This window comes from Notolepis coatsorum, assembly GCF_963971535.1.
Source record: "Notolepis coatsorum genome assembly, chromosome: 4".
In the NCBI taxonomy this organism is placed as follows: domain Eukaryota; kingdom Metazoa; phylum Chordata; class Actinopteri; order Aulopiformes; family Paralepididae; genus Notolepis; species Notolepis coatsorum.
Window position 1 is genome coordinate 140,402,359 of NC_140168.1, and position 25,995 is coordinate 140,428,353.

The following is a 25,995-nucleotide window of genomic DNA, read 5'->3' on the forward strand; positions in this document are numbered from 1 at the left end:
ATATATATATATATATCTCTATATATATATATATATATATATATATATATATATATATATATCTATATATATATATATATATATATATATATATATATATTATATATATCTCTCTCTCTCTCTCTATATATATATATATATATATATATATATATATATATATATCTCTCTCTCTCTCTCTATATATATATATATATATATATATATATATATCTCTCTCTCTCTATATATATATATATATATATATATATATATATATCACTCTCTCTCTCTCTATATATATATATCTATATATATATATATTAGAGGTGGGCATAGATAAATTTTTTTAATCTAGATTAATCTATCTGCAATCCTGGATTTAATAGTCTAGATTAAAATGGTTCAAAAAAAAAAAAAAAAAAACCTGCCGAAGGCATTCAAAATATGTGTGTTCTACCCAAATAATGACCAGAAGTAAGTCCTTACTTTTTCTTTCCTCCTTATGTTTCTCAGGCCAGGTGGCCCATTACACCATGAGCCCATCTCCCGTTACCAAAATGCATTACAGACTGTTTGAAAAAGCTGTTTTGCTATGATAATTGGTAATGAAATATCAAAATAATGTTCAATAAGATGTACTTGTGTTTAATAAGTTGTTTTATTCAGAAGTTAACACAAATAAATAATATTACCAGTACAGTATCTAGCACACTCTCAGGAGCAAAACAGAAAGAATCATTTCAAACTTGAACTATGTGACATGGCTTGAATCAACTGCTCCAGTGGAGTTGCTCAGTGGCCAATGGTGTCAACTGTGGTTGTACTGGGCAGCTCCCAGGTGTGAATGGAACTGTGAATGTGAAGCAGGGCGTTCCTGAAAAAGAGCATCTGTGCTCAGCGAACCTACCCTGGGTAAATAAAGGTTAAAAAAAAAAAAAAAAAATTAAATTAAAAAAAAAAAAAAAAAATTGATTAATGCGTTAATTATATATATATATATATATATATATATATATATATATATATATATATATATATCTCTATATATATATATATATAGATACAAGATACAAGATACTTTAATGCCACACAGCGATGGTTGGTGGTAGCGGTACAGTTTGTTAAAAGCACTATGACATCAACATGAAACATCAGACATCAAACGCCCCCCTCCCATCTCCCAATCCCCACAATAAATACATAGATACATAAATACGTACAGGACAGTCACATGTAACAGTGTCAGTCAGTGACGGATGCTTGCCCGTCTGTGCAAAGGGGGGCGGGCCAGGGTGTTTAGTGTTCGGACTTCTGTGGGGGAAAAACTGTTTGTGAAGCGCGTGTGTCTGTCTGATTAAAATTGACCTGTAGCGAACTGAGGGCATGCGCTGGAATAGTGGTGTGCTGGGTGGGAGGGATCGTTGACTATTTTACCAGAGCGGGTGACTGTGCGTGAGGTGTAGATGGAGTCCAGAGAGGGGAGGGGGCAGCCTATTATTTTGGAGGCTGTCTTTGTGATGCGTTGGAGTTTGTATTTGGTGTGTTTGTCAGGGGAACCGGACCAGACTGTGATGGATGAGGTGAGGATGCTTTGAATTATGGCGGTGTAGAATTGGACCAGCAGGCCAAGTTAAGAGTTTTATTTGTCACGGCATACAAGCATACAGTGAAATGCGGGAGGTCATGCCCGCAGCGATTGTGCAATAATACAAGTAATAAGATAAGACATTTGTGCAATAATACAAGTAATAAGAATAAGACATAACAGGTATAATGTACATAAAGTTTACAAAAGCATGGTAAAAGACATGCTAAGGTCCTGCGATAGTGCAATACAATGTTAGCTACGGATGAGGCACTGGGTCTTATGTACACTACTATACAATACTATACAATCTAGAGTTATACTATATATCCTTATGCTATCTTGCTATATCCACCTATTTACTATACAAGAACCACTCCTGTCCTTTATTTTTTCCCTTTAAAGTGACCTTTTCATTTTGTAAAGTGACCGTTGAGTGTGAGCGTGTGCAGCATGTGTGTGTGTGTGTGTGTGTTCGTGCTGAAGTGACTGTTAGGGCTAAATCCACAAAGAATGGATTGCACGGAGCAAGTTGCACCCTTACTTACAATTCATTATGAAATGAAAATGGGGGACCCTGATGTAAACAAGACAAAAGTCTTTCTCTGGTCTGCATCTCCTTAACAATTGTGTGTATTGAGCCGTACTGTATTGTACCCATTCTGCAATCTGTTAATAAAATTTTCATTCAATCAATCACCGTGCAGATTGATTGATTGAATGAACATTTTATTAGCAGATTGCAGAATGGGTACAATACAGTACAGCTCAATACACACAATTGTTAAGGGGATGCAGACCAGAGAAAGACTTTCGTCTTGTTTACATCAGGGTCCCCCATTTTCATTTCATAATGAATTGTAAGTAAGGGTGCAACTTGCTCCGTGCAATCCATTCTTTGTGGATTTAGCCCTCAGTGTGTGAGCGTATACAGTGTGTGTGTTGTGTGTGTGCTCATGTGTGCTTGTGTGTGGAGAGTTCAGTGTTCAAGACTCTGATGGCCTGGGGGAAGAAGCTGAGCCAAAGTCTCTCTGTCCTAGTTGCTGGTGTGCGCAGGCGTTTGCCTGACCGCAGCAGCTTGAACAGGCTGTTATTGGGGTGGTGGGGGGTCTTTCATTATTCTGCAGGCTCTGGATTTGCACCTCTTGTTATATAAGTCCTGCAGGGGTGGTAGTGCAATACCCGTAGTGCACTCAGCTGAGCGCACCACTCTCTGTAGGGCCTTCTTGTCCTGTGCCTTGCTGTTTCCATACCAGGTAGTGATGTTTCCAGTCAAGATGCTCTCTACAGCTCCGGAGTAGAAGGACTGGAGTATCTTCCCCGATACTCTGAACTTCCTTAACTGTCTCAGGTGGTAGAGGCGCTGCTTCGCATTTTTTTAACGACTGAGTCTATGTGTGTTGTCCATGTCAGGTCCTCTGAGCTGTGGACTCCCAGGTACTGCTCACCCTGTCCACGGTAGCCCTGTTTATCCACAGTGGTGTGTGTGTCCCCTGCTGTGTTCTCCTAAAATCCACGATCAGCTCCTTGGTTTTACCAATGTTCAGGAGCAGGCTGTTGTCTTGACACCAGCGTGCCAGTGCATCAACCTCCTCCCGGTAGGCCTTCTCGTCGCTGTCAGAGATCAGCCCCACCACCACTGTGTCGTCCGCAAACTTCACTAGGCGTTGTTGGACTCTGTACTTCCTCAGTTGCCTGAGGAAGTACAGGCACTGCTGGGCCTTCTTGATGATGGCAGTGGTGTTAATGTCCCATTTGAGTTTATTGCTGATGTGGGTGCTGAGGGACTTGAATGATTCAGTTAGGGTTATGGGTTGGTCTGAGATGGTTATTGGTTTTGGAGGTGTTGAGGTGTTGAGCTCTGTCCACCTCCTGCCGGTAAATGGACATGTCGTTGTTGGAGATGAGGCCCAGGATGGTGGTGTCATCGGCGTATTTGAAGGCCTTGACTGAACTGTCCAGGGGGGTGAACTGGTTGGTTTAGAGGGAGAAGAGCCAAGGGGAAAGGACACAGCCCTATCAAATATATATATATTCTTACCATATATATATATATATATATATATATATATATATATATATATATATATATATATATCCACATCTGTCTGTACATACCTGCATCTAACCTTTTACATATAGATACTATAGCTATATCTGTACATATCCCTTTACCTACTCTTACTAGTTACACTGCTGGCCAGTATGACTTACTACCATAATGTCTTTATACCTGTATCACTGTACATATTAATACTACAACTCTGTACATACATCTGATTAGCACTATTACTCAGTAGTACTAGTGTATGCATTTTATACTCAGTTTAATCACCTGTACATTGTATATTACTATTGCACTTTACTGTTACATTTGCACTCTGGTTGGATGCCAAATTTATTTTTGTTGTACTGTACTTGTGCCGTATGATGACAATACATTTTAATCTAATCTAATCTAATCTAATCTAATCTAATCTAATCTAATCTAATCGAATAACCTATGCAAACACATATTATGTAGACATAGACCTCACAGTCTTCACATAGACTTCACAGGCCTAAAAGTCTGTGCCGACCAACTGGCCCCGGTATTCACTGACATATTTAACCTGTCCTTAGAACAGGCTGTCATCCCCACCTGTCTGAAGAAGTCCACCATTATTTCAAGTTTTTCAAGTTTCTTTAATAGTTGTCATACAGAAGTACAGAATACTTTTATACAAAATGCTTCTTACTGTTACGCTCCAGAGACTGTGCAAGACAAGATAAGTATGAAATAAAATAACATAGTATAGCATGTAAATTAGAAGTAAAAAAAATTAGGTCACAGTGTTCAGTATAGACATATGTACAATGTTCGATGCAGAGTAGACGTAACTGAGTTACCATATAATATACAATACTGTGTAGTGTACTAATATACAATACTATATAGTGCAAGGCAGAAATAGGATGAGGTGCAATTTAGGTACAATTTACAGTAGGTGTATGAGTTGTAGTGCAAATCCTTTATCAATAAATATCCCTGTACCCAAAAAATCCAAGCTTGCTTGCCTCAACGACTACCGCCCTGTAGTTCTCACCTCCATAGCCATGAAGTGCTTTGAGAAGCTAGTAAAGGGCTACATCTGTTCCTCCCTCCCCATCAACCTGGACCCCCTGCAATTTGCATACCGCCCCAACAGGTCCATGGAGGACGCCATAGCCCATGTGCTGCACACAGCAGCATCACACCTGGACAAAAGACAGGGGAACTATGTGAGAATGCTATTTATCGACTACAGCTCAGCATTCAACACCATAGTCCACTCCAAACTCATAGCCAAGCTCAGGGACCTGGGCTTGAACTATGACCTCTGCCAGTGGGTCTTGGACTTCCTGACGGGCAGCGTTAATACTTTTACCAACGGATTTCCAGTTCCGCGTGCGCGTTCTGCAATCTGATTGGCCACTGACGTTTCTGGTTGTGTGACATGTGCGGCCAATCGTGTGACGCCTGTTTCTTTCACCGGTTAAGCTTAGGCACTCTTTCGAAGTTGGTTAAGGTTAGAGTTTGTCTTAGAGCAGGGCGATAGAACACCAGCCCTGATTCCAAACTCTAACCTTAACCAACTTCGAAAGAGTCGCCTAAGCTTAACCAGTGATAAACTAGGCGTTAGGTGGTTTGCATGCCGTTCGAGGCGGAAATGGGCAAAGACACAGGCGTCACACGATTGGGCGCACATGTCACATGACCAGAAACGTCAGTGGCCAATCAGATCGCACCAGAAACGTCAGTGGCCAATCAGATCGCAGATTGCGAACGCGGAACTGGAAATCCATTGGTAAAAAAATAGACGCTAATGGGCAGACCCCAGGTGGTGAGAGCAGGCAACTGCACCTCCTCATCCATCACTCTCAACATAGGGGCCCCCCAGGGCTGTGTTCTAAGTCCCCTCCTCTACTCCCTATACACACATGACTGTGTGGCACAGCGGAACAACAACACAATCATCAAATTTGCTGACGACACAGTAGTGGTGGGCCTGATCTCTGCCAACGACGAAGAGGTAAAGGTTCTAGCGGGATGGTGCCAAGAGAACAGCCTCTCCCTGAACGTCAGCTAAACAAAGGAGATGATTGTGGACTTTAGAAGGTCGGGGGTCAGGGACTACAGCCCCCTCAGCATCGACGGGGCATAGGGTGACCAGGTGTCCCCCTTTTGGTTGTACTGTCCCACCATTTGACCAAATGTCCCGCGTCCCTCATATTGAGAGGATGTCCCTCTTTTCGAAGCCAAAAAAAACATGCGTCTAAAAGCCCCTCCCTACAGACAGTAAACGTAGCAACCCGCCTCTTGTCCACACACATTGCTCCGATTGGTTATAGTACTTTAGCGTGCTGCTTGCCTGCTTGTGACGTGACTGAGACTGAGTCGTGACGCTACCTCATATCGCAAATCTGATTGGTCAAAAAAAACACAACAACATTACAAGCGAACTAGTTCAAGATGGAAAGCAGTAAAAAGAAACGGACCTGCAGTTACAACCAAGACTGGCAAACGACACATGACTGGGTGAGGCAGATGGCAGGCAATCCGCAGCAGGCTTTCTGTGTTTTGTGTCATAGTTCGTTTTCAATTGCGCATGGAGGAGAATACAACTTGAAGCGCCACAGTGGACGTGAGTCTCACTTGAAAGTGGCTCACCAAAAAGAAACATCCAGATCTATGGATATGTTTCTTTTTAAACCAAACAATGATAGCCAGACAGACAAGGTCACTGCAGCTGAGATAACAAGTGTCTATCACACAGTACAACACTCCCATTCATACAGGTCAGCCGACTGTTTTAACCTTTAACCTTTGATTTAAATCTATTCGGTGAAGACCATGGCAGTTATTCTAATATAGAAACACAATTTATTTGTATTATTATTTTTGTATTATACTACACTGTTTTCCCTAGTTCTGTGTTAACAGGGAATAGCACTGCACAAGACCGTAGCAGACTACAAAGAGTGACACGTTCAGCCGAACGCACAATTGGAGGGGGGCTTCCCACCCTCCAGAACATTTACAACAAGCGGTGCAAGGGGAAGGCTAAGAGAATTATTAAGGACTCGAGCCACCCGAACAACTGCCTCTTTGAACTGCTGCCGTCAGGCAAGCGATACCGGAGTCTTAAGGCGAGCACAGAAAGACTCAGAAGGAGCTTCTATCCCCAGGCCATCAGGCTGCTAAACGAACAAAAAATCGCTAAACGAACAATAATCACTATGCAACAACCATCAAATGCACACAGCACACACACCCACACGCACACACTCACTCAAACAAACAACACACTGCAGCACCCACTCTCCACACTTTAGATCACACAAACACACTTACACTTTATATTTATTGATAAAGGATTTGCACTACAACTCGTACACCTACTGTGAATTGTACCTAAACTGCACCTCGTCCATTTATGCCTTGCACTATATAGTATTGTATATTAGTACACTGCACAGTATTGTATATTGTATGGTAACTACGTCTACGAACATTGTACATATGTCTAAACTGAACACTGTGACCTCTTTTTTTACTTCAAATTTTTACTATGTTTTTATTTCATACTTATCTTGTCATGCACAGTCTCTGGAGCGCAACAGTAAGAAGCATTTTGTACAAAAGTATTCTGTACTTCTGTATGACAACTATTAAAGAAACTTGAAACTTGAAACTTGAAGTGATGACGTTTGAATATTTAAAACAGATGTTAGGTGGTATTTAATTTGCATTTATTTTGATTTAACCTTTGATTTAAATCTATTCAGTGAAGACCATGGCAGTTATTCTAATAAAACATTTTACATTATCTATCTGTCCCACTTTGTCCCACCAAAATCGTACTGTTGTCCCACTTTGTCCCACCAAAATCTTACTGTTGTCCCACTTTTGGACTTTTTGCATCTGGTCACCCTAACGGGGCACCAGTTGGGAGAGTGAACAGTTTTAAGTACCTCAGAGTCCACATATCTGAGGACTTGACATGGACCACACCACACACATTGACAGTGTTGTGAAGAAGGCACAACATCGCCTCTACTTCCTTAGGCGCTTAAGGAAGTTCAACGTGAGTCCGAAGATCCTCAATAACTTCTACTCATGCACAATAGAGAGCATCCTTACTGGCAATACCACCTCCTGTTTTGGGAATAGCACCGCACAAGACCGTAGCAGACTACAGAGAGTGGCCCGTTCAGCCGAACGCACAATTGGAGGTGGGCTTCCCACTCTCCAGAACATTGACAACAAGCGGTGCATGGGTAAGGCTAAGCGAATAATCAAAGACTCTAGCCACCCAAACAACTGCCTCTTTGAACTGCTGCGGTCAGGCAAGCAATACCGGAGTCTCATGGCAAGCACAGAGAGACTCAGAAGGAGCTTCTATCCCCAGGCCATCAGGATGCTCAATAATAATAACTTTATTTGTATAGCACTTTTCATACAGAGGTTGCAGTTCAAAGTGCTTCACAACAGTAAAAAATACAGGCATAAGCTAGCATAAGAAAGATAGACAGGTAGCAAGGTATGGTAAATCACAGTGTTTCACATTAGGATCTAGCATCCCAATAGGCTCTCTGTTTACAGTTTCATTCAGTAATACAAATAATAAAAATAGTTTAAAATGATTCAGTTTAAAAATAGTCAAAAAATTATGAAATAGAACAGACATACAACAGGGTATTTAACATACAACAGAGCAGTGCATCAGTAAGAAGTAAAAAGTGTGATAAAATAGTTAAAATTACAGTGCATACAGTAGGAGGTAGTGAGATAAAATTAGCATAGAACCGACACATCAATTTGATAGGCAGTGCATAAAAGTAGGCAGGGTAAGAATAGTGCAGGTAAGGTAAGTACAATTTGTGTCAGGATATCCCTGATGTTTCATTGAAATGCCTCAGCAAAGAGATAGGTTTTAAGCTGTCTTTTGAAGATGTCTAGCGAGTTGGCTTCCCTGATGTTTTGGGGTAGTTTGTTCCACAGTTTTGGGGCATAGTTGATAAAGGCTGCATTACCGATCCTCTTTTGACTGCCTCTAGTAGTACAGCAGCTGATGATCGCAGTATTCTTGCTGGCGTGTAATTTATTAGAGTGTTGGCGATGTAGCTAGGTTCCTGTCCATTTAGAGCTTTGTATGTAAGGAGAAGGACCTTAAAGTCAATTCTAAATGTTACAGGAAGCCAGTGTAAAGCAGCTAAGACTGGACTAATGTGCTCTCTCCTTTTGGTTCTAGTTAGCAGTCGGGCTGCAGAGTTTTGGATTAGCTGAAGCCTCTCTGTGGTTTTCTTAGGGAGACCTGTGAAAAGTGCATTACAGTAGTCTAACCGGCTAGATATGAATGCATGAATTAGCTTCTCAGCATCGTTCTGATTAATAAATGGTCATACTTTTGCAATATTTCTGAGATGGAAGAACGATGTTTTCGTCACTTTGCTAATATGAGAATTGAAGTTCAGTTCTGAATCTATGATAACCCCGAGACTAGTGACCTCAATGAACAATGATTGAACAATGAACAATAACAGGCCATCAACACACCCACAGCACACACACTCACTTTAAATAAACAACACACTGTAGCACCCACTTTACCACACTTTACACTTTTACACTTTACACTTTATATTTATTATATTATTGGTAAGGAAATTGCACATCTCTCATTCCTTATTGCACCTCACCACCACAAGGTGGCACCACAAGCTATGCTATACCTCACCATTTTTGTACCAGATGTACATACTGTATATAGAGGTATACTGAACAATTTTGTTGTTTACACTTGTTTTTACTTGACTTCTTGACTTTCTATTTTATACTTATTATACTTATTTATACTATCTTGTTATCTAGCACACTCTCAAGAGCAAAACAGAAAGAAACATTTCATGCAAAGTATTCTGTATTTCTGTATGACAAATAATAAAGAAACTTGAAACTTCACATACTGCTTTACAAAATGTTTTGGAAGTGTTCAGACTTGCTAATACCTTTGTCTTCGATCATCTAAACAAAGACAAAGTTCAACATATCATGTTATATCCTCCTGAGAACCGAGGAAAAAATGTATCTTCAAATTTCAGTTTTACTTATGATTTTCTGACTATTTGGACTTAAAGAAACATCTCACAATTTAGCTTTTCCAAAATTTGTATTTATTTAAAAAATTACAGCATGTCCTTCACAATAGACAATGGGGTGATTCTTCATGTAAAAAAAACGCCAATATGAAAAGGCTTGGCTCTGGCTCTATGTCTGAAGGATCTTCTTCTTCGCTTTCTACCTCGTCTGCCTCAGGTTCAGCGACAACTTCAAACTCTCTTTCTCTTTCTTCCTCATTATCAGAGAGCTCCAGATCAGAGTTACCCTCCACTATCCTGTACAGGAGTCTCTCTGCATCAGATCTGTCACCTAGAACAATGTTCAGACATGTTAAGAATGGACCCAATGTCCTTTTTAATTGACATTCAGAAAAGTGCTACCACATCAAAACGAAAAATGTTAAATTGCATTTTAAACTCATATTCTATTCCTATATATGTTTATCATAGTAGAAAGTAAATTATTTGACTTATCTCTCCTCTTTTTATAAAATATGCTTGTCGCGATGCTAGCCATGTTTGCTGAAAAGAAAGAGGACGATCCCAGAATTAACAAGTAACAAGTGAGATATCACTGGAAAGCCCAGGATGTCCTCTTTAACGGACAACAGGAGTTAATGGTGTAGCTCAAAAACCTCCACAGAGGACAAAGATCAAAGAACGGGATATTAGAAAATAATTATATTTGTATAGGACAGGGTTAACCCCCCCCCCCCCCCCCCCCCTCCGGACTCAAAAGCCACCATCACCCCAGTCATCACACACATAATAAACCTCTCCATAAAACAGGGACACGTCTCCAAGGACTTCAAAATTGCGAGAGTAACACCCCTGCACAAAAAGGGCAGTAAATTAGACCCAGGCAACTACCGCCCTGTTTATATCATTACCTCCATCTCGAAAGTCATGGACATTTTTTTATACGAACAGGTCGAAAAGTACCTCACGGAAAAAAATCTTATCAACGAATTCCAATCTGGCTTCAGAACATCCCACTCCACTGACACATGCCTTCTCTATTTAAACGACCACATCAAACAAGAGGTGGACGCGGGCAAATACTGCGGCATGGTCATGCTGGACCTACAAAAGGCCTTCGACACTGTCAATCACACCATTCTGATTGGTTTTGATAGTCTATCAGTGAGCTGGATGCAATCCTACCTGGAGGGGAGAGAACAGATGGTGGAGGTAAACGGTACCCTATCCCCCCCCCCCTCACAGTGAGCTGTGGTGTTTCACAAGGAAGCATACTAGGACCGCTACTGTTCCTAATTTATGCAAATGACATGTCGTCAGCTTGTGACTGCAACTTGTTCCTGTTTGCGGACGACTCAGCCCTGCTGGTCTCTGACAAGAACAAGTTACAGGTTGAAAAAACCCTCAGCTCGGAACTAGGCAAAATCTGCATATGGCTCGCTGATAACAAACTATCATTACACCTGGGTAAAACAGAGTCCATTCTCTTCGGTTCAAATAACAAACTCAGCAAGACCGACGGCTTATCAGTTACAGTGGGTGACAATATTGTCACAAGGAAAGAAGAAATTACCTACCTGGGTTCCATCCTAGAGGCAAATCTTTCCTGTGACAAAATGGCATCCAATGTAATAAAAAAAGTCAACCAACGAACTCGATTCTTGTACCGGATCTCCTCACTGGTAAACAAGAATACCCTGAAGACTCTGGCAGGAGCACTCATTCAAGGGTACTACGACTATGCTTGCACCTCATGGTACCAAAGCACCTCAAAGGCGCTAAAAACAAAATTACAAACATCTCAAAACAAACTGGACTACTGCTTGACCTTACTCCTAGAACCCACCTCACCCCTGCCCACTTTGACAACCTAGGATGGCTTAGAGTAGACGACAGAGTACAGCAACTTGCAATGGGCCTGGTCTACAAGATACACTACACGACCAAGGTACCCATGTACATGTCAAAATACTTCCCAAAGGTCAGTGAATACCACGATCACAACACCAGAGGGAGCTCCACAAATCATGTTAAACCCAGATTAGGCTCAAACAAGGGACTAAACACGTTTCACAATTATGCCACATCAATGTGGAACGCCCTACCCAAAGCTGTAAAGGAATGTGAATCACTACCCACTTTCAAAAACACTCTCAAAGAACACCTACGGGAGACTGCAATTCGAAACTGGCCCCTGTAAATGTCCTAACCCAACCCCCTCCAATGTACAGTAAATGACCAAGTATGGTTTTGTCAATATTCCAATGTACAGTTTTGCTTGTACAGTTGTACAGTGTCCCCCACCCTCCTACCCAACCCCCACCCCCCACCCACCCACCCAACCACCTCCAATGTACAGTCCCCCCCCCCCCCCCCCCCCCACCTACCCAACCTCCTCCAAAGTACAGTTTCTACGTCAAATGTATATACTCTCTTTTCTGGACTATTTTTGTATCACAAACAGTACTGTATTTTCAAATCTGGTATGTCATAAATGTATAGATGTAGCAGTACTGTCTATCTGTATGTCATGTATGTCATAAATGTAATGATGAATTGAAAATGGGGGACCCTGATGTAAACAAGACGAAAATCTTTCTCTGGTCTGCATCCCCCTAACAATTGTATGTATTGAGCCGTACTGTATTGTACCCATTCAGCAATCTGTTTTCAATCAATCAATCAATCAACCGCCGATTGGCCGCAGAAATGACAGGTCCTCGCGTGGCAACAAATAGGAACCCGTGGACGCGTCACGTGACCGTTTGTTTCCGGAAGTGGCTGTGAACTCGTTGGAGAAAATGTCAAACATGGTTTAGAGAGTGAGAGGCGTCTGCAGGAAGGAAGGAGGTCCCGAGTGATGTGTGGCGGAGACAGAAGCCTCTCTCCCACTCGGACAACATGCGTTACTGTCTCATTATTGTCGCCGTTGTGTTGTTTTGGTCCGTCGGCGTGGTAGACTCCCGGAAAATCCGAGGGATTTCCTTGTCCTGTAAGTCCCCCTGTACTGTTACCTGCCAGCTGCTCATGCTAATGTCAACAACAACACCGTGCATGTAAACGGAGAGCTGCACGCTGCATGCAACACAACAAGCGAGTTATTCCAACACAACGTGCAGTAAACAATACTCTCTTTTCTAGACTCTTTTTGTATCACAAACAGTACTGTATTTGTAAATCTGGTATGTCATAATGTATAGATGTAGCAGTACTGTCTATCTGTATGTCATGTATGTCATATATGTTATGATGAATTGAAAATGGGGGACCCTGATGTAAACAAGACGAAAGTCTTTCTCTGGTCTGCATCCCCTTAACAATTGTGTGTATTGAGCCGTACTGTATTGTACCCATTCACGTCTGTCGTAACAGACTGCAACGACTCCTTCGCCATTAGTTGTTGGCTATGCAGCTGCTGTGTTAACGTGCCCACTTGTTTTAATTGACATTGCCACAAGTGCAATTAGGCCCAAATAACTGCAGTTGCACTGATTGATTGATTGAAAATTGTATTAACAGATTGCAGAATGGGTACAATACAGTACGGCTCAATACACACAATTGTTAAGGGGATGCAAACCAGAGAAAGACTTTCGTCTTGTTTACATCAGGGTCCCCCATTTTCAATTCATCATCACTGACATTTCACATGGTAAAGGCAAAGGGTAAATGGCTGCTTTTTTATATATCTCTTATCTAAAGCGCTTTACAATTTGTTACTCAAATTTTTACCCATTCACACACCGACGGCGGAGGCAACCATGCAAGGTGCCAACCTGCTCATCAGGAGCAATTAGGGGTTACGTGTCTTGCTCAAGGACACATTGACACGCTGCCCGGGAGGAGCGGGAATCGATAGTAAAGTGTTAACCTTCTGTTGTGTGGCAGTGAAAGGGTTAAGTGGAAGCACACAGAGAAGTCTGTTGGAGAAGTCTTTATTCGGCATGCAGGCAGACACACGTGCGATGGGCGGCACACACACAGGAACACACACACATGCAGTTAGTTGGGTCGCCGATGTCTCTGCACTTGACCCATCCCGTCATCCTTCCCCCCAAGGGCAGCTGGGAGCAGATAGGGGCGTCGGTGAGGGGCCACGCCCCGGGGACCAATGCAAGTGGGGGGGGGGGGGGGGAGAACATGCAAACTCCACACAGCCACTTCTTTTCACCTGCCAGCGTGGACTCTCATTGGCGAGGTGTAACGTGTGGGAGGCTCACACTACCCTCGACATCTCCTGTCCTTTGCTGTGCAGGCTCCCTGACCGACCTGTAGGAGTCGCTGTTTACAACGACCAGATTACCACCCATCGACTCATCCCGCTGACTCTGCCAATTGAGTCAGTATGACGGCCGGTCCAAGCCGGAGGCAACGCTGACAGACGGATTCGATACCGGTGTCCCACGCGTTGGTGACGAGCGCTTAGACCGCTGCGCCACCCAGCCGCCCTGTTGATATATTTCTCATATCAACACATGGCAGCCGTGGTCTCTTTCATTGCAGTGTTGCTATGTTACAGGCGGCCATGCTGGAAGAAAGAACAACGCAAACATTAAGGCCTCTGTTGTGCAGCCAGTATGAGGCGACGCTGTTCGACTACTAAACTCAAGTCTAGCAGGCTGTCTGTCTTATTGATTTGCACATGGAGTAAATGTCAAACTCTGATAATTAAAATAATAATATAAACTAACAAAAAATTCAACAAACTGTTCTCAGAGAAAAGTGGGGTCCCTGAAAGACTGACGCCAGAAAGCTAGCTGAGAAGTTATAGTTTCACGCATTTACTATTCAAAGAAGTATCTTTTAGGCATACATTTAGGTATCTTTCAGGCATACATTCAGGTATCTTTTAGGCATACATTTAGGTATCTTTTAGGCATACATTTAGGTGTCATATAGACATACATTCATGTATCTTTTAGGCATACATTTAGGTATCGTTTAGGCATACATTTAGGTATCTTTTAGGCATACATTTAGGTGTCATATAGACATACATTCAGGTATGTTTTAGGCATACATTTAGGTATCTTTTAGGCATACATTTAGGTATCATATAGACATACATTCAGGTATCGTTTAGGCATACATTTAGGTATACATTTAGGTATCGTTTAGGCATACATTTAGGTATACATTTAGGTATCGTTTAGGCATACATTTAGGTATCGTTTAGCCATGCATTTAGGTATCATATAGACATACATTTAGGTATCATATAGACATACATTTAGGTATATTTTAGGTATATTTTACTTTAGGCATACATTTAGGTATCTTTTAGGCATACATTTAGGTATATAGACATACATTTAGGTATATTTTAGGTATACATTTAGTTATACTTTAGGTATACATTTAGGTATCTTTTAGGTATACATTTAGGTATACATTTAGGCATACATTTATGTATCGTTTAGGCATACATTTAGGTATCGTTTAGCCATACATTTAGGTATCGTTTAGGCATACATTTAGGTATCGTTTAGGCATACATTTAGGTATCATATAGACATACATTTAGGTATCATATAGGCATACATTTAGGTATCATATAGGCATACATTCAGGTATATTTTAGGCATACATTTAGGTATCATATAGACATACATTTAGGTATCATATAGGCATACATTTAGGTATATTTTAGGCATATATTTTGGTATCTTTTAGGCATACATTTAAGTATACTTTAGGCATACATTTAGGTATCTTTTAGGTAGGGATGTCCGATATTATTGGCCGATATTGGCATTAAAATGTGATATCGGAAATTATCGGTATCTGTTTAAATTTTATTTTTATACATTTATTTAACCTTTATTTACCCAGGCAAGCAAGTAAGAACAAATTCAGATTTTATTTATTGTCAAAAGTATGCATAATGTTGTGTTAATTCCACGACAAGAGATATGTAATGTTAATTACCTGAAATTATTCTGTTTTTTGGGGGGGGGGGGGGGGGGGGGGCCCTGCATATATCGGTATCGGTTGATATTGGTATCGGAAATTAAGAGTTGGACAATATCGGTATATCGGTATCGGTAAAAAAGCCAATATCGAACATCCCTACTTTTAGGCATACATTTATGTATATTTTAGGCATACATAAGATAGAATAACTAAAAGTTACATGCAAGGCCTAGCCCATAGTAAACCACAGGCTTTGCAACAATTGTAACATAAACTAAATTCCCTTCCCAACCAGCAGCTGTTGAAATGTGTTTTTTTACTGGTCAAGGTCCCAAATGTACCAATCTGACATCTTCCTTCTCTGTAACAGACAAGCGGTTCTACAGGGAGAGGAAGTCCTTCCTCTGCATCGACGGCTCCAAGATGATCCCGTTTGAGCAGGTGAACGATGACTACTGTGACTGTGAGGACGGATCTGATGAACCAGGTACATAGTTCAGTGCGGACCGGGGGGGGGGGGGGGGGTCAATTGGATAATAAGGTGCACGCCCACTCACGAAATGTGATGCTGAAGAGGCCTCTGTGTGCTTTTTTCACTTAAGTCCACTTAACCCTTTCACTGCCACACGACAGAAGGTTAACCCTTTACTATCACACACCCGACGGTTAACCGGCTGTCGCGTGGCAGTGAAAGGGTTAACCTTTTGTGTGTTGTTGCAGTGAAAGGGTTAACTGTTTTGGTAGTGCGGCGGTGAAAGGGTTAAGTCCACTTAAGCACAATCGCTTAGCGCCCCACACCACACCGTTCAGGTATAATATAATAATAATAATAATAACAACTGGACTTTGGAGAAGTCTTTATTCGGCATGCAGGCAGACACACAAGCGATGGGCGGCACACACACACAGGAACACACACACATGCAGTTAGTTGGGTCGCCGATGCGATTGAGTCTCTGCACTTGACCCATCCCGTTTTAATTCTGATCAGAGAAATGCACCAAAGCAATTGAGAAAAACTGTAATAAAACAACACTGCCACCCCAAGGCCAGTGGCGGTACACCGACCTGCCTCAGCTAACTCAAATGAAAACGTCCAGGTAGTAGTCAGGCTCATGGTCATATCCAGTGTTATTAGGGGTCATTACAACAACAACAACAAAAAGGAAATGTATTACACATACTTCTCTTAATAGTAACATGTTACTTTACTTATTACTCCCTGGGGAAAGAAAGTAGTTACACTACCACTTCCAGGGGGGGGGGGGGGGGGGAGGAGGGAGGAGGAGGAGGAGGAGGAGGTGTGTCACTCTTCGGGGGGAGAGAACCATACTGTGTCTCTCCTCTCCTCTCCATTCTTCTCCTCTCCATTCTTATCTTCTCCATTCTTCTCCTCTCCATTCTTCTCCTCTTCATTCTTCTCCTCTTCATTCTTCTCCTCTCCATTCTTCTCTTCTCCATTCTTCTCCTCTCCATTCTTCTCTCCATTCTTCTCCTCTTCTCTCCTCTCCTCTCCATTCTTCTCCTTCATTCTTCTCCTCTTCTCTCCTCTCCATTCTTCTTCTCTCCTCTCCATTCTTCTTCTCTTCTCTCCTCTCCATTCCCCTCTTATTCTCTCCTCTCCTCTCTTCTCTCCATTCCTCTTTTCTTCTCTCCTCTCCATTCCTCTCTTCTTCTCTACTCTCCTCTCTTCTGTCCATTCCTCTCTTCTTCTCTTCTCTCCATTCCTCTCTTCTTCTCTCCTCTCCATTCCTCTCTTCTTCTCTCCTCGCCTCTCTTCTCTCCATTCCTCTCTTCTTCTCTTCTCTCCATTCCTCTCTTCTTCTCTCCTCTCCATTCCTCTCTTCTTCTCCCCTCTCCTCTCGTCTCTCCATTCCTCTCTTCTTCTCTTCTCTCCATTCCTCTCTTCTTCTCTCCTCTCCTCTCTTCTCTCCATTCCTCTCTTCTCTCCTCTCCATTCCTCTCTTCTTCTCTCCTCTCCTCTCTTCTCTCCATTCCTCTCTTCTTCTCTTCTCTCCATTCCTCTCTTCTTCTCTCCTCTCCATTCCTCTCTTCTTCTCTCCATTCCTCTCTTCTCTCCATTCCTCTCTTCTTCTCTCCTCTCCATTCCTCTCTTCTTCTCTCCTCTCATCTCTTCTCTCCATTCCTCTCTTCGTCTCTCCTCTCCATTCCTCTCTTCTTCTCTCTCCATTCCTCTCTTCTTCTCTCTCCATTCCTCTCTTCTTCTCTCCTCTCCTCTCTTCTCTCCATTCCTCTCTTCTCTCCTCTCCTCTCTTCTCTCCATTCCTCTCCTCTTCTCTCATCTCCTCTCTTCTCTTCTCTTCTCTTCTCTTCTCTTCTCTTCTCTTCTCTTCTCTTCTCTTCTCTTCTCTTCTCTTCTCTTCTCTTCTCGTCTCGTCTCGTCTCGTCTCGTCTCGTCTCGTCTCGTCTCTTCTCTTCTCTTCTCCTATCAAACAGCAACCAGGTAAGAGTAGGGCTGGGCGATATGGAAAGAAATTCATATCACAATATTCAGAAGCCTGTTTTTATTATGATGTTGATATGTATCAGGACGTCTGATACAATCAATTGAAACTAATTTTCACCCGACATTCTCAAACATTTCAGAAATACATTTCTGGCTACTTTATGTTCACTATGATCTTTATTTTTTATGTAATTGCTGCTAATAACTGTCCTCTGACTTTGGCATACATATAGGTATAATTTAGGCATACATTTAGGTATCTTTTAGGCATACATAAGATAGAATAACTAAAAGTTACATGTAAGGCCTAGCTCATAGTAAACCACAGGCTTTGCAACGATGTAACAGAAACTAAATTCCCTTCCCAACCAGCAGCTGTTGAAATGTGTTTTTACTGGTCAAGGTCCCAAATGTCCTCTGCTCTCTGTCTCTGTTCTCTGTCATCTGTATCTGCTCTCTGCTCTCTGTCTCTGTCCTCTGCCCTCTGTTCTCTGTCTCTGTCCTCTGTCTCTGCTCTCTGTCTCTGTCTCTGCTCTCCTGTCTCTGTCCTCTGCCCTCTGTTCTCTGTCTCTGTCTTCTGTTCTCTGTCTCTGTTCTCTGTCCTCTGTCTCTGTCCTCTGTTCTCTGTCTCTGTTCTCTGTCCTCTGTCGTCTGTCTCTGCTCTCTGTCTCTGTCCTCTGCCCTCTGTTCTCTGTCTCTGTCTTCTGTTCTCTGTCTCTGTTCTCTGTCCTCTGTCTCTGTCCTCTGTTCTCTGTCTCTGTTCTCTGTCCTCTGTCGTCTGTCTCTGCTCTCTGTTCTCTGTCATCTGTATCTGCTCTCTGCTCTCTGTCTCTGTCCTCTGCCCTCTGTTCTCTGTCTCTGTCCTCTGTCTCTGCTCTCTGTCTCTGTCTCTGCTCTCCTGTCTCTGTCCTCTGCCCTCTGTTCTCTGTCTCTGTCTTCTGTTCTCTGTCTCTGTTCTCTGTCCTCTGTCTCTGTCCTCTGTTCTCTGTCTCTGTTCTCTGTCCTCTGTCGTCTGTCTCTGCTCTCTGTCTCTGTCCTCTGCCCTCTGTTCTCTGTCTCTGTCTTCTGTTCTCTGTCTCTGTTCTCTGTCCTCTGTCTCTGTCCTCTGTTCTCTGTCTCTGTTCTCTGTCCTCTGTCGTCTGTCTCTGCTCTCTGTTCTCTGTCTCTGTCCTCTGCCCTCTGTTCTCTGTCTCTGTCCTCTGTCCTCTGTCTCTGCTCTCTGTCTCTGTCCTCTGTTCTCTGTCTCTGTTCTCTGTCCTCTGTCGTCTGTCTCTGCTCTCTGTTCTCTGTCTCTGTCCTCTGCCCTCTGTTCTCTGTCTCTGTCCTCTGCCCTCTGTTCTCTGTCTCTGTCCTCTGTCCTCTGCCCTCTGTCCTCTGTCTCTGCTCTCTGTCCTCTGTCTCTGCTCTCTGTCTCTGTCTCTGCTCTCTGTCTCTGTTCTCTGTCTCTGTTCTCTGTCTCTGTCTCTGTCCTCTGTTCTCTGTCCTCTGTCTCTGTCCTCTGTCTCTGTCCTCTGTCTCTCTCCTCTGTCTCTCTCCTCTGTCTTCTGTCCTCTGACTCTGTCCTCTGTCTCTGTCCTCTGTCTCTCTCCTCTGTCCTCTGACTCTGTCCTCTGTCTCTGTCCTATGTCTCTGTCCTCTGTCTCTGTCCTCTGTCTCTCTCCTCTGTCCTCTGACTCTGTCTCTGCCCTCTGTCTCTGTCTCTGTCTCTGCCCTCTGTCTCTGTCCTCTGTCTCTGTCCTCTGACTCTGTCCTCTGTCTCTGTCTCTGCCCTCTGTCTCTGTCCTCTGTCTCTGTCCTCTGTCTCTGTCCTCTGTCCTCTGTCTCTGTCCTCTGACTCTGTCCTCTGTCTCTCTCTGCCCTCTGTCTCTGTCCTCTGTCTCTGTCCTCTGTCTCTGTCCTCTGTCTCTGTCCTCTGACTCTGTCCTCTGTCTCTGCCCTCTGTCTCTGTCCTCTGACTCTGTCCTCTGTCTCTGTCTCTGTCCTCTGTCTCTGTCTTCTGTCTCTGTCCTCTGTCTCTGTCTCTGTCTCTGCCCTCTGTCTCTGTCTCTGTCCTCTGTCTCTGTCCTCTGTCTCTGTCCTCTGTCTCTGTCTCTGCCCTCTGTCCTCTGTCTCTGTCCTCTGTCCTCTGACTCTCTCCTCTGTCTCTGTCCTCTGTCTCTGTCCTCTGTTTCTGTCCTCTGTCTCTGTCCTCTCTCCTCTGTTTCTGTCCTCTCTCCTCTGTCTATGTCCTCTGTCCTCTTTCCTCTCTCCTCTGTTTCTGTCCTCTCTCCTCTGCCTCTGTCCTCTGTCTCTGTCCTCTGTCTCTGTCCTCTCTCCTCTGCCTCTGTCTCTGTCCTCTGTCTCTGTCCTCTGTTTCTGTCCTCTGTCTCTGTCCTCTGTCCTCTGTTTCTGTCCTCTCTCCTCTGTCTCTGTCCTCTGTCCTCTCTCCTCTGTTTCTGTCCTCTCTCCTCTGTCTATGTCCTCTGTCCTCTCTCCTCTGTTTCTGTCCTCTCTCCTCTGTCTATGTCCTCTGTCCTCTTTCCTCTCTCCTCTGTTTCTGTCCTCTCTCCTCTGCCTCTGTCCTCTGTCTCTGTCCTCTGTCTCTGTCCTCTGTCTCTCTCCTCTGTCTCTCTCCTCTGTTTCTGTCCTCTCTCCTCTGCCTCTGCCCTCTGTCTCTGTCCTCTGTCTCTGTCCTCTGTCTCTGTCCTCTGTCTCTCTCCTCTGTTTCTGTCCTCTCTCCTCTGTCTATGTCCTCTGTCTCTGTTCTCTGTCTCTGTCCTCTGTCTCTCTCCTCTGTCTCTGTCCTCTGTCTCTGTCTCTGCCCTCTGTCTCTGTCCTCTGTCTCTGTCTCTGCCCTCTGTCTCTGTCCTCTGACTCTGTCTCTGTCCTCTGTCTCTGTCCTCTGACTCTGTCCTCTGTCTCTGTCCTCTGTCTCTGTCCTCTGACTCTGTCTCTGTCCTCTGTCTCTGTCCTCTGACTCTGTCCTCTGTCTCTGTCTCTGCCCTCTGTCCTCTGTCTCTGTACTCTGTCTCTGTACTCTGTACTCTGTCTCTGTCCTCTGTCTCTGTCCTCTGTCCTCTGACTCTGTCCTCTGTCTCTTTCTCTGCCCTCTGACTCTGTCCTCTGTCTCTGTCCTCTGACTCTGTCCTCTGTCTCTGTCCTCTGTCTCTGTCCTCTGACTCTGTCCTCTGTCTCTGCCCTCTGTCTCTGTCCTCTGACTCTGTCCTCTGTCTCTGACTCTGTCCTCTGACTCTGTCCTCTGTCTCTGCCCTCTGTCTCTGTCCTCTGTCTCTGTCTCTGTCCTCTGTCTCTGCCCTCTGTCTCTGTCCTCTGTCTCTGCCCTCTGTCCTCTGTCTCTGTCCTCTGTCCTCTGACTCTCTCCTCTGTCCTCTGTTTCTGTCCTCTGTCCTCTGTCTCTGTCCTCTGTCCTCTGTCCTCTGTTTCTGTCCTCTCTCCTCTGTCTATGTCCTCTGTCCTCTTTCCTCTCATCTGTTTCTGTCCTCTCTCCTCTGCCTCTGTCCTCTGTCTCTGTCCTCTGTCTCTGTCCTCTGTCTCTGTCATATGTCCTCTCTCCTCTGTTTCTGTCCTCTCTCCTCTGCCTCTGTCTCTGTCCTCTGTTTCTGTCCTCTGTATCTGTCCTCTGTCCTCTGTTTCTGTCCTCTCTCCTCTGTCTCTGTCCTCTGTCCTCTGTCCTCTCTCCTCTGTTTCTGTCCTCTCTCCTCTGTATATGTCCTCTGTCCTCTTTCCTCTCTCCTCTGTTTCTGTCCTCTCGCCTCTGTCTCTGTCCTCTCTCCTCTGTTTCTGTCCTCTCTCCTCTGTCTATGTCCTCTGTCCTCTTTCCTCTCTCCTCTGTTTCTGTCCTCTCTCCTCTGCCTCTGTCTCTGTCCTCTGTCTCTGTCCTCTGTCTCTGTCCTCTGTCTCTCTCCTCTGTTTCTGTCCTCTCTCCTCTGCCTCTGTCCTCTGTCTCTGTCCTCTGTCTCTGTCCTCTGTCTCTGTCCTCTGTCTCTCTCCTCTGTTTCTGTCCTCTCTCCTCTGTCTCTGCCCTCTGTCCTCTGTCTCTGCTCTCTGTCCTCTGTCTCTGTTCTCTGTCCTCTGTCCTCTGTCTCTGCTCTCTGTCCTCTGTCCTCTGTCTCTGTCCTCTGTCTCTGTCCTCTGTCTCTGCTCTCTGTCCTCTGTCTCTGTCCTCTGTCCTCTGTATCTGCTCTCTGTCTCTGTTCTCTGTCTCTGTCCTCTGCCCTCTGTTCTCTGTCTCTGTCCTCTGCTCTCTGTCCTCTGTCTCTGCTCTCTGTCTCTGTCTCTGCTCTCTGTCTCTGTTCTCTGTCTCTGTCCTCTGTTCTCTGTCTCTGCTCTCTGTCTCTGTCCTCTGCCGTCTGTTCTCTGTCTCTGTCCTCTGTCTCTGCTCTCTGTCCTCTGTCTCTGCTCTCTGTCTCTGCCCTCTGTTCTCTGTCTCTGTCTCTGTCCTCTGTCTCTGTTCTCTGTCCTCTGTCCTCTGTCTCTGCTCTCTGTCCTCTGTCCTCTGTCTCTGTCCTCTGTCTCTGTCTCTGTCTCTGTCCTCTGTCTCTGCTCTCTGTCCTCTGTCTCTGTCCTCTGTCTCTGTCTCTGCTTTCTGTCCTCTGTCTCTGTCCTCTGTCTCTGTCCTCTGTCTCTGTCCTTTGTCTCTGTCCTCTGACTCTGTCCTCTGTATCTGTCCTCTGACTCTGCCCTCTGTCTCTGTCCTCTGTCTCTGTCCTCTGTCTCTGTCCTCTGTCTCTGTCCTCTGACTCTGCCCTCTGTCTCTGTCCTCTGTCTCTGTCCTCTGTCTCTGCCCTCTGTCTCTGTCCTCTGTCTCTGTCCTCTGTGTCTGTCCTCTGTCTCTGCTCTCTGTCTCTGTCCTCTGTCTCTGCCCTCTGCTCTCTGTCTCTCTCCTCTGTCCTCTGTCTCTGTCCTCTGTCTCTGCCCTCTGTCTCTGCCATCTGTCTCTGTCCTCTGTCCTCTGTCTCTGTCCTCTGTCCTCTGCTCTCTGTCTCTCTCCTCTGTCCTCTGCTCTCTGTCTCTCTCCTCTGTCTCTGTCCTCTGTCTCTGTCCTCTGTTCTCTGTCTCTGCTCTCTGTCTCTGTCCTCTGTCTCTGTTCTCTGTCTCTGCCCTCTGTCTCTGCCCTCTGTCCTCTGTCCTCTGTCTCTGTCCTCTGACTCTGTCCTCTGTCTTCTGTCCTCTGACTCTGTCCTCTGTCTCTCTCCTCTGACTCTGTCCTCTGTCCTCTGTCCTCTGTCTCTGCTCTCTGTCTCTGTCCTCTGTCTCTGTCCTCTGTATCTGTCCTCTGTCTCTGTCCTCTGTCCTCTGTTCTCTGTCCTCTGTCTCTGTCCTCTGTCTCTGCTCTCTGTCTCTGTTCTCTGTCTCTGTCCTCTGCTCTCTGTCCTCTGCCCTCTGTTCTCTGTCTCTGTCCTCTGCTCTCTGTCCTCTGCCCTCTGTTCTCTGTCTCTGCTCTCTGTCTCTGTCTCTGCTCTCTGTCTCTGTTCTCTGTCTCTGTCCTCTGTTCTCTGTCCTCTGTCTCTGTCCTCTGTCTCTGTCCTCTGCCGTCTGTTCTCTGTCTCTGTCTCTGTCTCTGTCTCTGTCTCTGCTCTCTGTCTCTGTCTCTGTCTTCTGTTCTCTGTCTCTGTCCTCTGTCTCTGCTCTCTGTCCTCTGTCTCTGTTCTCTGTCTCTGCTCTCTGACTCTGTCTCTGTCCTCTGTCTCTGTCCTCTATCTCTGTCCTCTGTCCTCTGTTCTCTGCTCTCTTTCTCTCTCCTCTGTCTCTGTCCTCTGTATCTGTCCTCTGTCTCTGTCCTCTGTATCTGTCCTCTGTCCTCTGTCTCTGCTCTCTGTCTCTCTCCTCTGTCTCTGTCCTCTGTATCTGTCCTCTGTCTCTGTCCTCTGTCCTCTGTTCTCTGTCCTCTGTCTCTGTCCTCTGTCTCTGCTCTCTGTCTCTGTTCTCTGTCTCTGTCCTCTGCTCTCTGTCCTCTGCCCTCTGTTCTCTGTCTCTGTCCTCTGCTCTCTGTCCTCTGCCCTCTGTTCTCTGTCTCTGCTCTCTGTCTCTGTCTCTGCTCTCTGTCTCTGTTCTCTGTCTCTGTCCTCTGTTCTCTGTCCTCTGTCTCTGTCCTCTGTCTCTGCTCTCTGTCTCTGTCCTCTGCCGTCTGTTCTCTGTCTCTGTCTCTGTCCTCTGTCTCTGCTCTCTGTCTCTGTCTCTGTCTTCTGTTCTCTGTCTCTGTCCTCTGTCTCTGCTCTCTGTCCTCTGTCTCTGTTCTCTGTCCTCTGTCCTCTGTCCTCTGTCCTCTGTCTCTGTCCTCTGTCTCTGCTCTCTGTCCTCTGTCTCTGTTCTCTGTCTCTGCTCTCTGTCCTCTGTCTCTGTCCTCTGTCCTCTGTCTCTGCTCTCTGTCCTCTGTCCTCTGTCTCTGTCCTCTGTCTCTGTCTCTGTCCTCTGTCTCTGCTCTCTGTCCTCTGTCTCTGTCCTCGGTCTCTGTCCTCTGCCCTCTGTTCTCTGTCTCTGTCCTCTGCTCTCTGTCCTCTGTCTCTGCTCTCTGTCTCTGCTCTCTGTCTCTGTTCTCTGTCTCTGTCCTCTGTCTCTGCTCTCTGTCCTCTGTCTCTGCCCTCTGTTCTCTGTCTCTGTCTCTGTCCTCTGTCTCTGCTCTCTGTCCTCTGTCTCTGCTCTCTGTCTCTGTCTCTGCCCTCTGTTCTCTGTCTCTGTCCTCTGCTCTCTGTCCTCTGTCTCTGTTCTCTGTCCTCTGTCCTCTGTCTCTGCTCTCTGTCCTCTGTCCTCTGTCTCTGTCCTCTGTCTCTGTCCTCTGTCTCTGTCTCTGTCTCTGTCCTCTGTCTCTGCTCTCTGTCCTCTGTCCTCTGTCTCTGCTCTCTGTCCTCTGCCCTCTGTTCTCTGTCTCTGTCCTCTGTCCTCTGTCTCTGCCCTCTGTCTCTGTCCTCTGTATCTGCCCTCTCTCTCTGTCCTCTGTCTCTGTCCTCTGTCTCTGTCCTTTGTCTCTGTCCTCTGACTCTGTCCTCTGTATCTGCCCTCTGTCCTCTGTCTCTGTCCTCTGTCTCTGTCCTTTGTCTCTGTCCTCTGTCTCTGTCCTCTGACTCTGTCCTGTGTCTCTGTCCTCTGACTCTGTCCTCTGTCTCTCTCCTCTGTCTTCTGTCCTCTGTCTCTGTCCTCTGTCTCTGTCCTCTGTCTCTCTCCTCTGTCTCTCTCCTCTGTCCTCTGTCTCTCTCCTCTGTCCTCTGACTCTGTCTCTGCCCTCTGTCTCTGTCCTCTGTGTCTGTCCTCTGTCTCTGCTCTCTGACTCTGTCCTCTGTCTCTGTCCTCTGTCTCTGCCCTCTGCTCTCTGTCTCTCTCATCTGTATCTGTCCTCTGTCTCTGTCCTCTGTCTCTGTCCTCTGTCTCTGCCCTCTGTCTCTGTCCTCTGTCTCTGTATCTGTCCTCTGTCTCTGCCCTCTGCTCTCTGTCTCTCTCCTCTGTATCTGTCCTCTGTCTCTGTCCTCTGTCTCTGTCCTCTGTCCTCTGTCCTCTGACCTCTGTCTCTGTCCTCTATCCTCTGTCTCTGTCCTCTGTTCTCTGTCTCTGTCATCTGTCTCTGTCTCTGTCCTCTGTCTCTGCCCTCTGTCTCTGTCTCTGCCCTCTGTCTCTGCCCTCTGTCCTCTGTCTCTGTCTCTGTCCTCTGTCTCTGTTCTCTGTCCTCTGTCTCTGTCCTCGGTCTCTGTTCTCTGTCTCTGTCCTCTGCTCTCTGTCCTCTGTCTCTGCTCTCTGTCTCTGCTCTCTGTCTCTGTTCTCTGTCTCTGTCTCTGTCCTCTGTCTCTGCTCTCTGTCCTCTGTCTCTGCCCTCTGTTCTCTGTCTCTGTCTCTGTCCTCTGTCTCTGCTCTCTGTCCTCTGTCTCTGCTCTCTGTCTCTGTCTCTGCCCTCTGTTCTCTGTCTCTGTCCTCTGCTCTCTGTCCTCTGTCTCTGTTC

General features: G+C 45.2%; 1 protein-coding gene across 1 annotated transcript in view; it reads left to right on the top strand.

The window, feature by feature from the left end:
• Positions 1-12,485: 12,485 nt before the first annotated feature.
• The window catches only part of LOC311226707 (glucosidase 2 subunit beta-like), a gene marked incomplete at its 3' end in the record, with an annotated part of 130,744 nt that continues 117,234 nt past the window's right edge, over positions 12,486-25,995 (top strand). The window contains exons 1-2 of the mRNA XM_084312119.1: positions 12,486-12,680; positions 15,972-16,088. Of these exons, the coding sequence (XP_084168245.1) occupies positions 12,590-12,680; positions 15,972-16,088 (208 nt within the window). The 5' untranslated portion in view covers positions 12,486-12,589. The remainder of the gene's footprint in view (positions 12,681-15,971; positions 16,089-25,995) is intronic.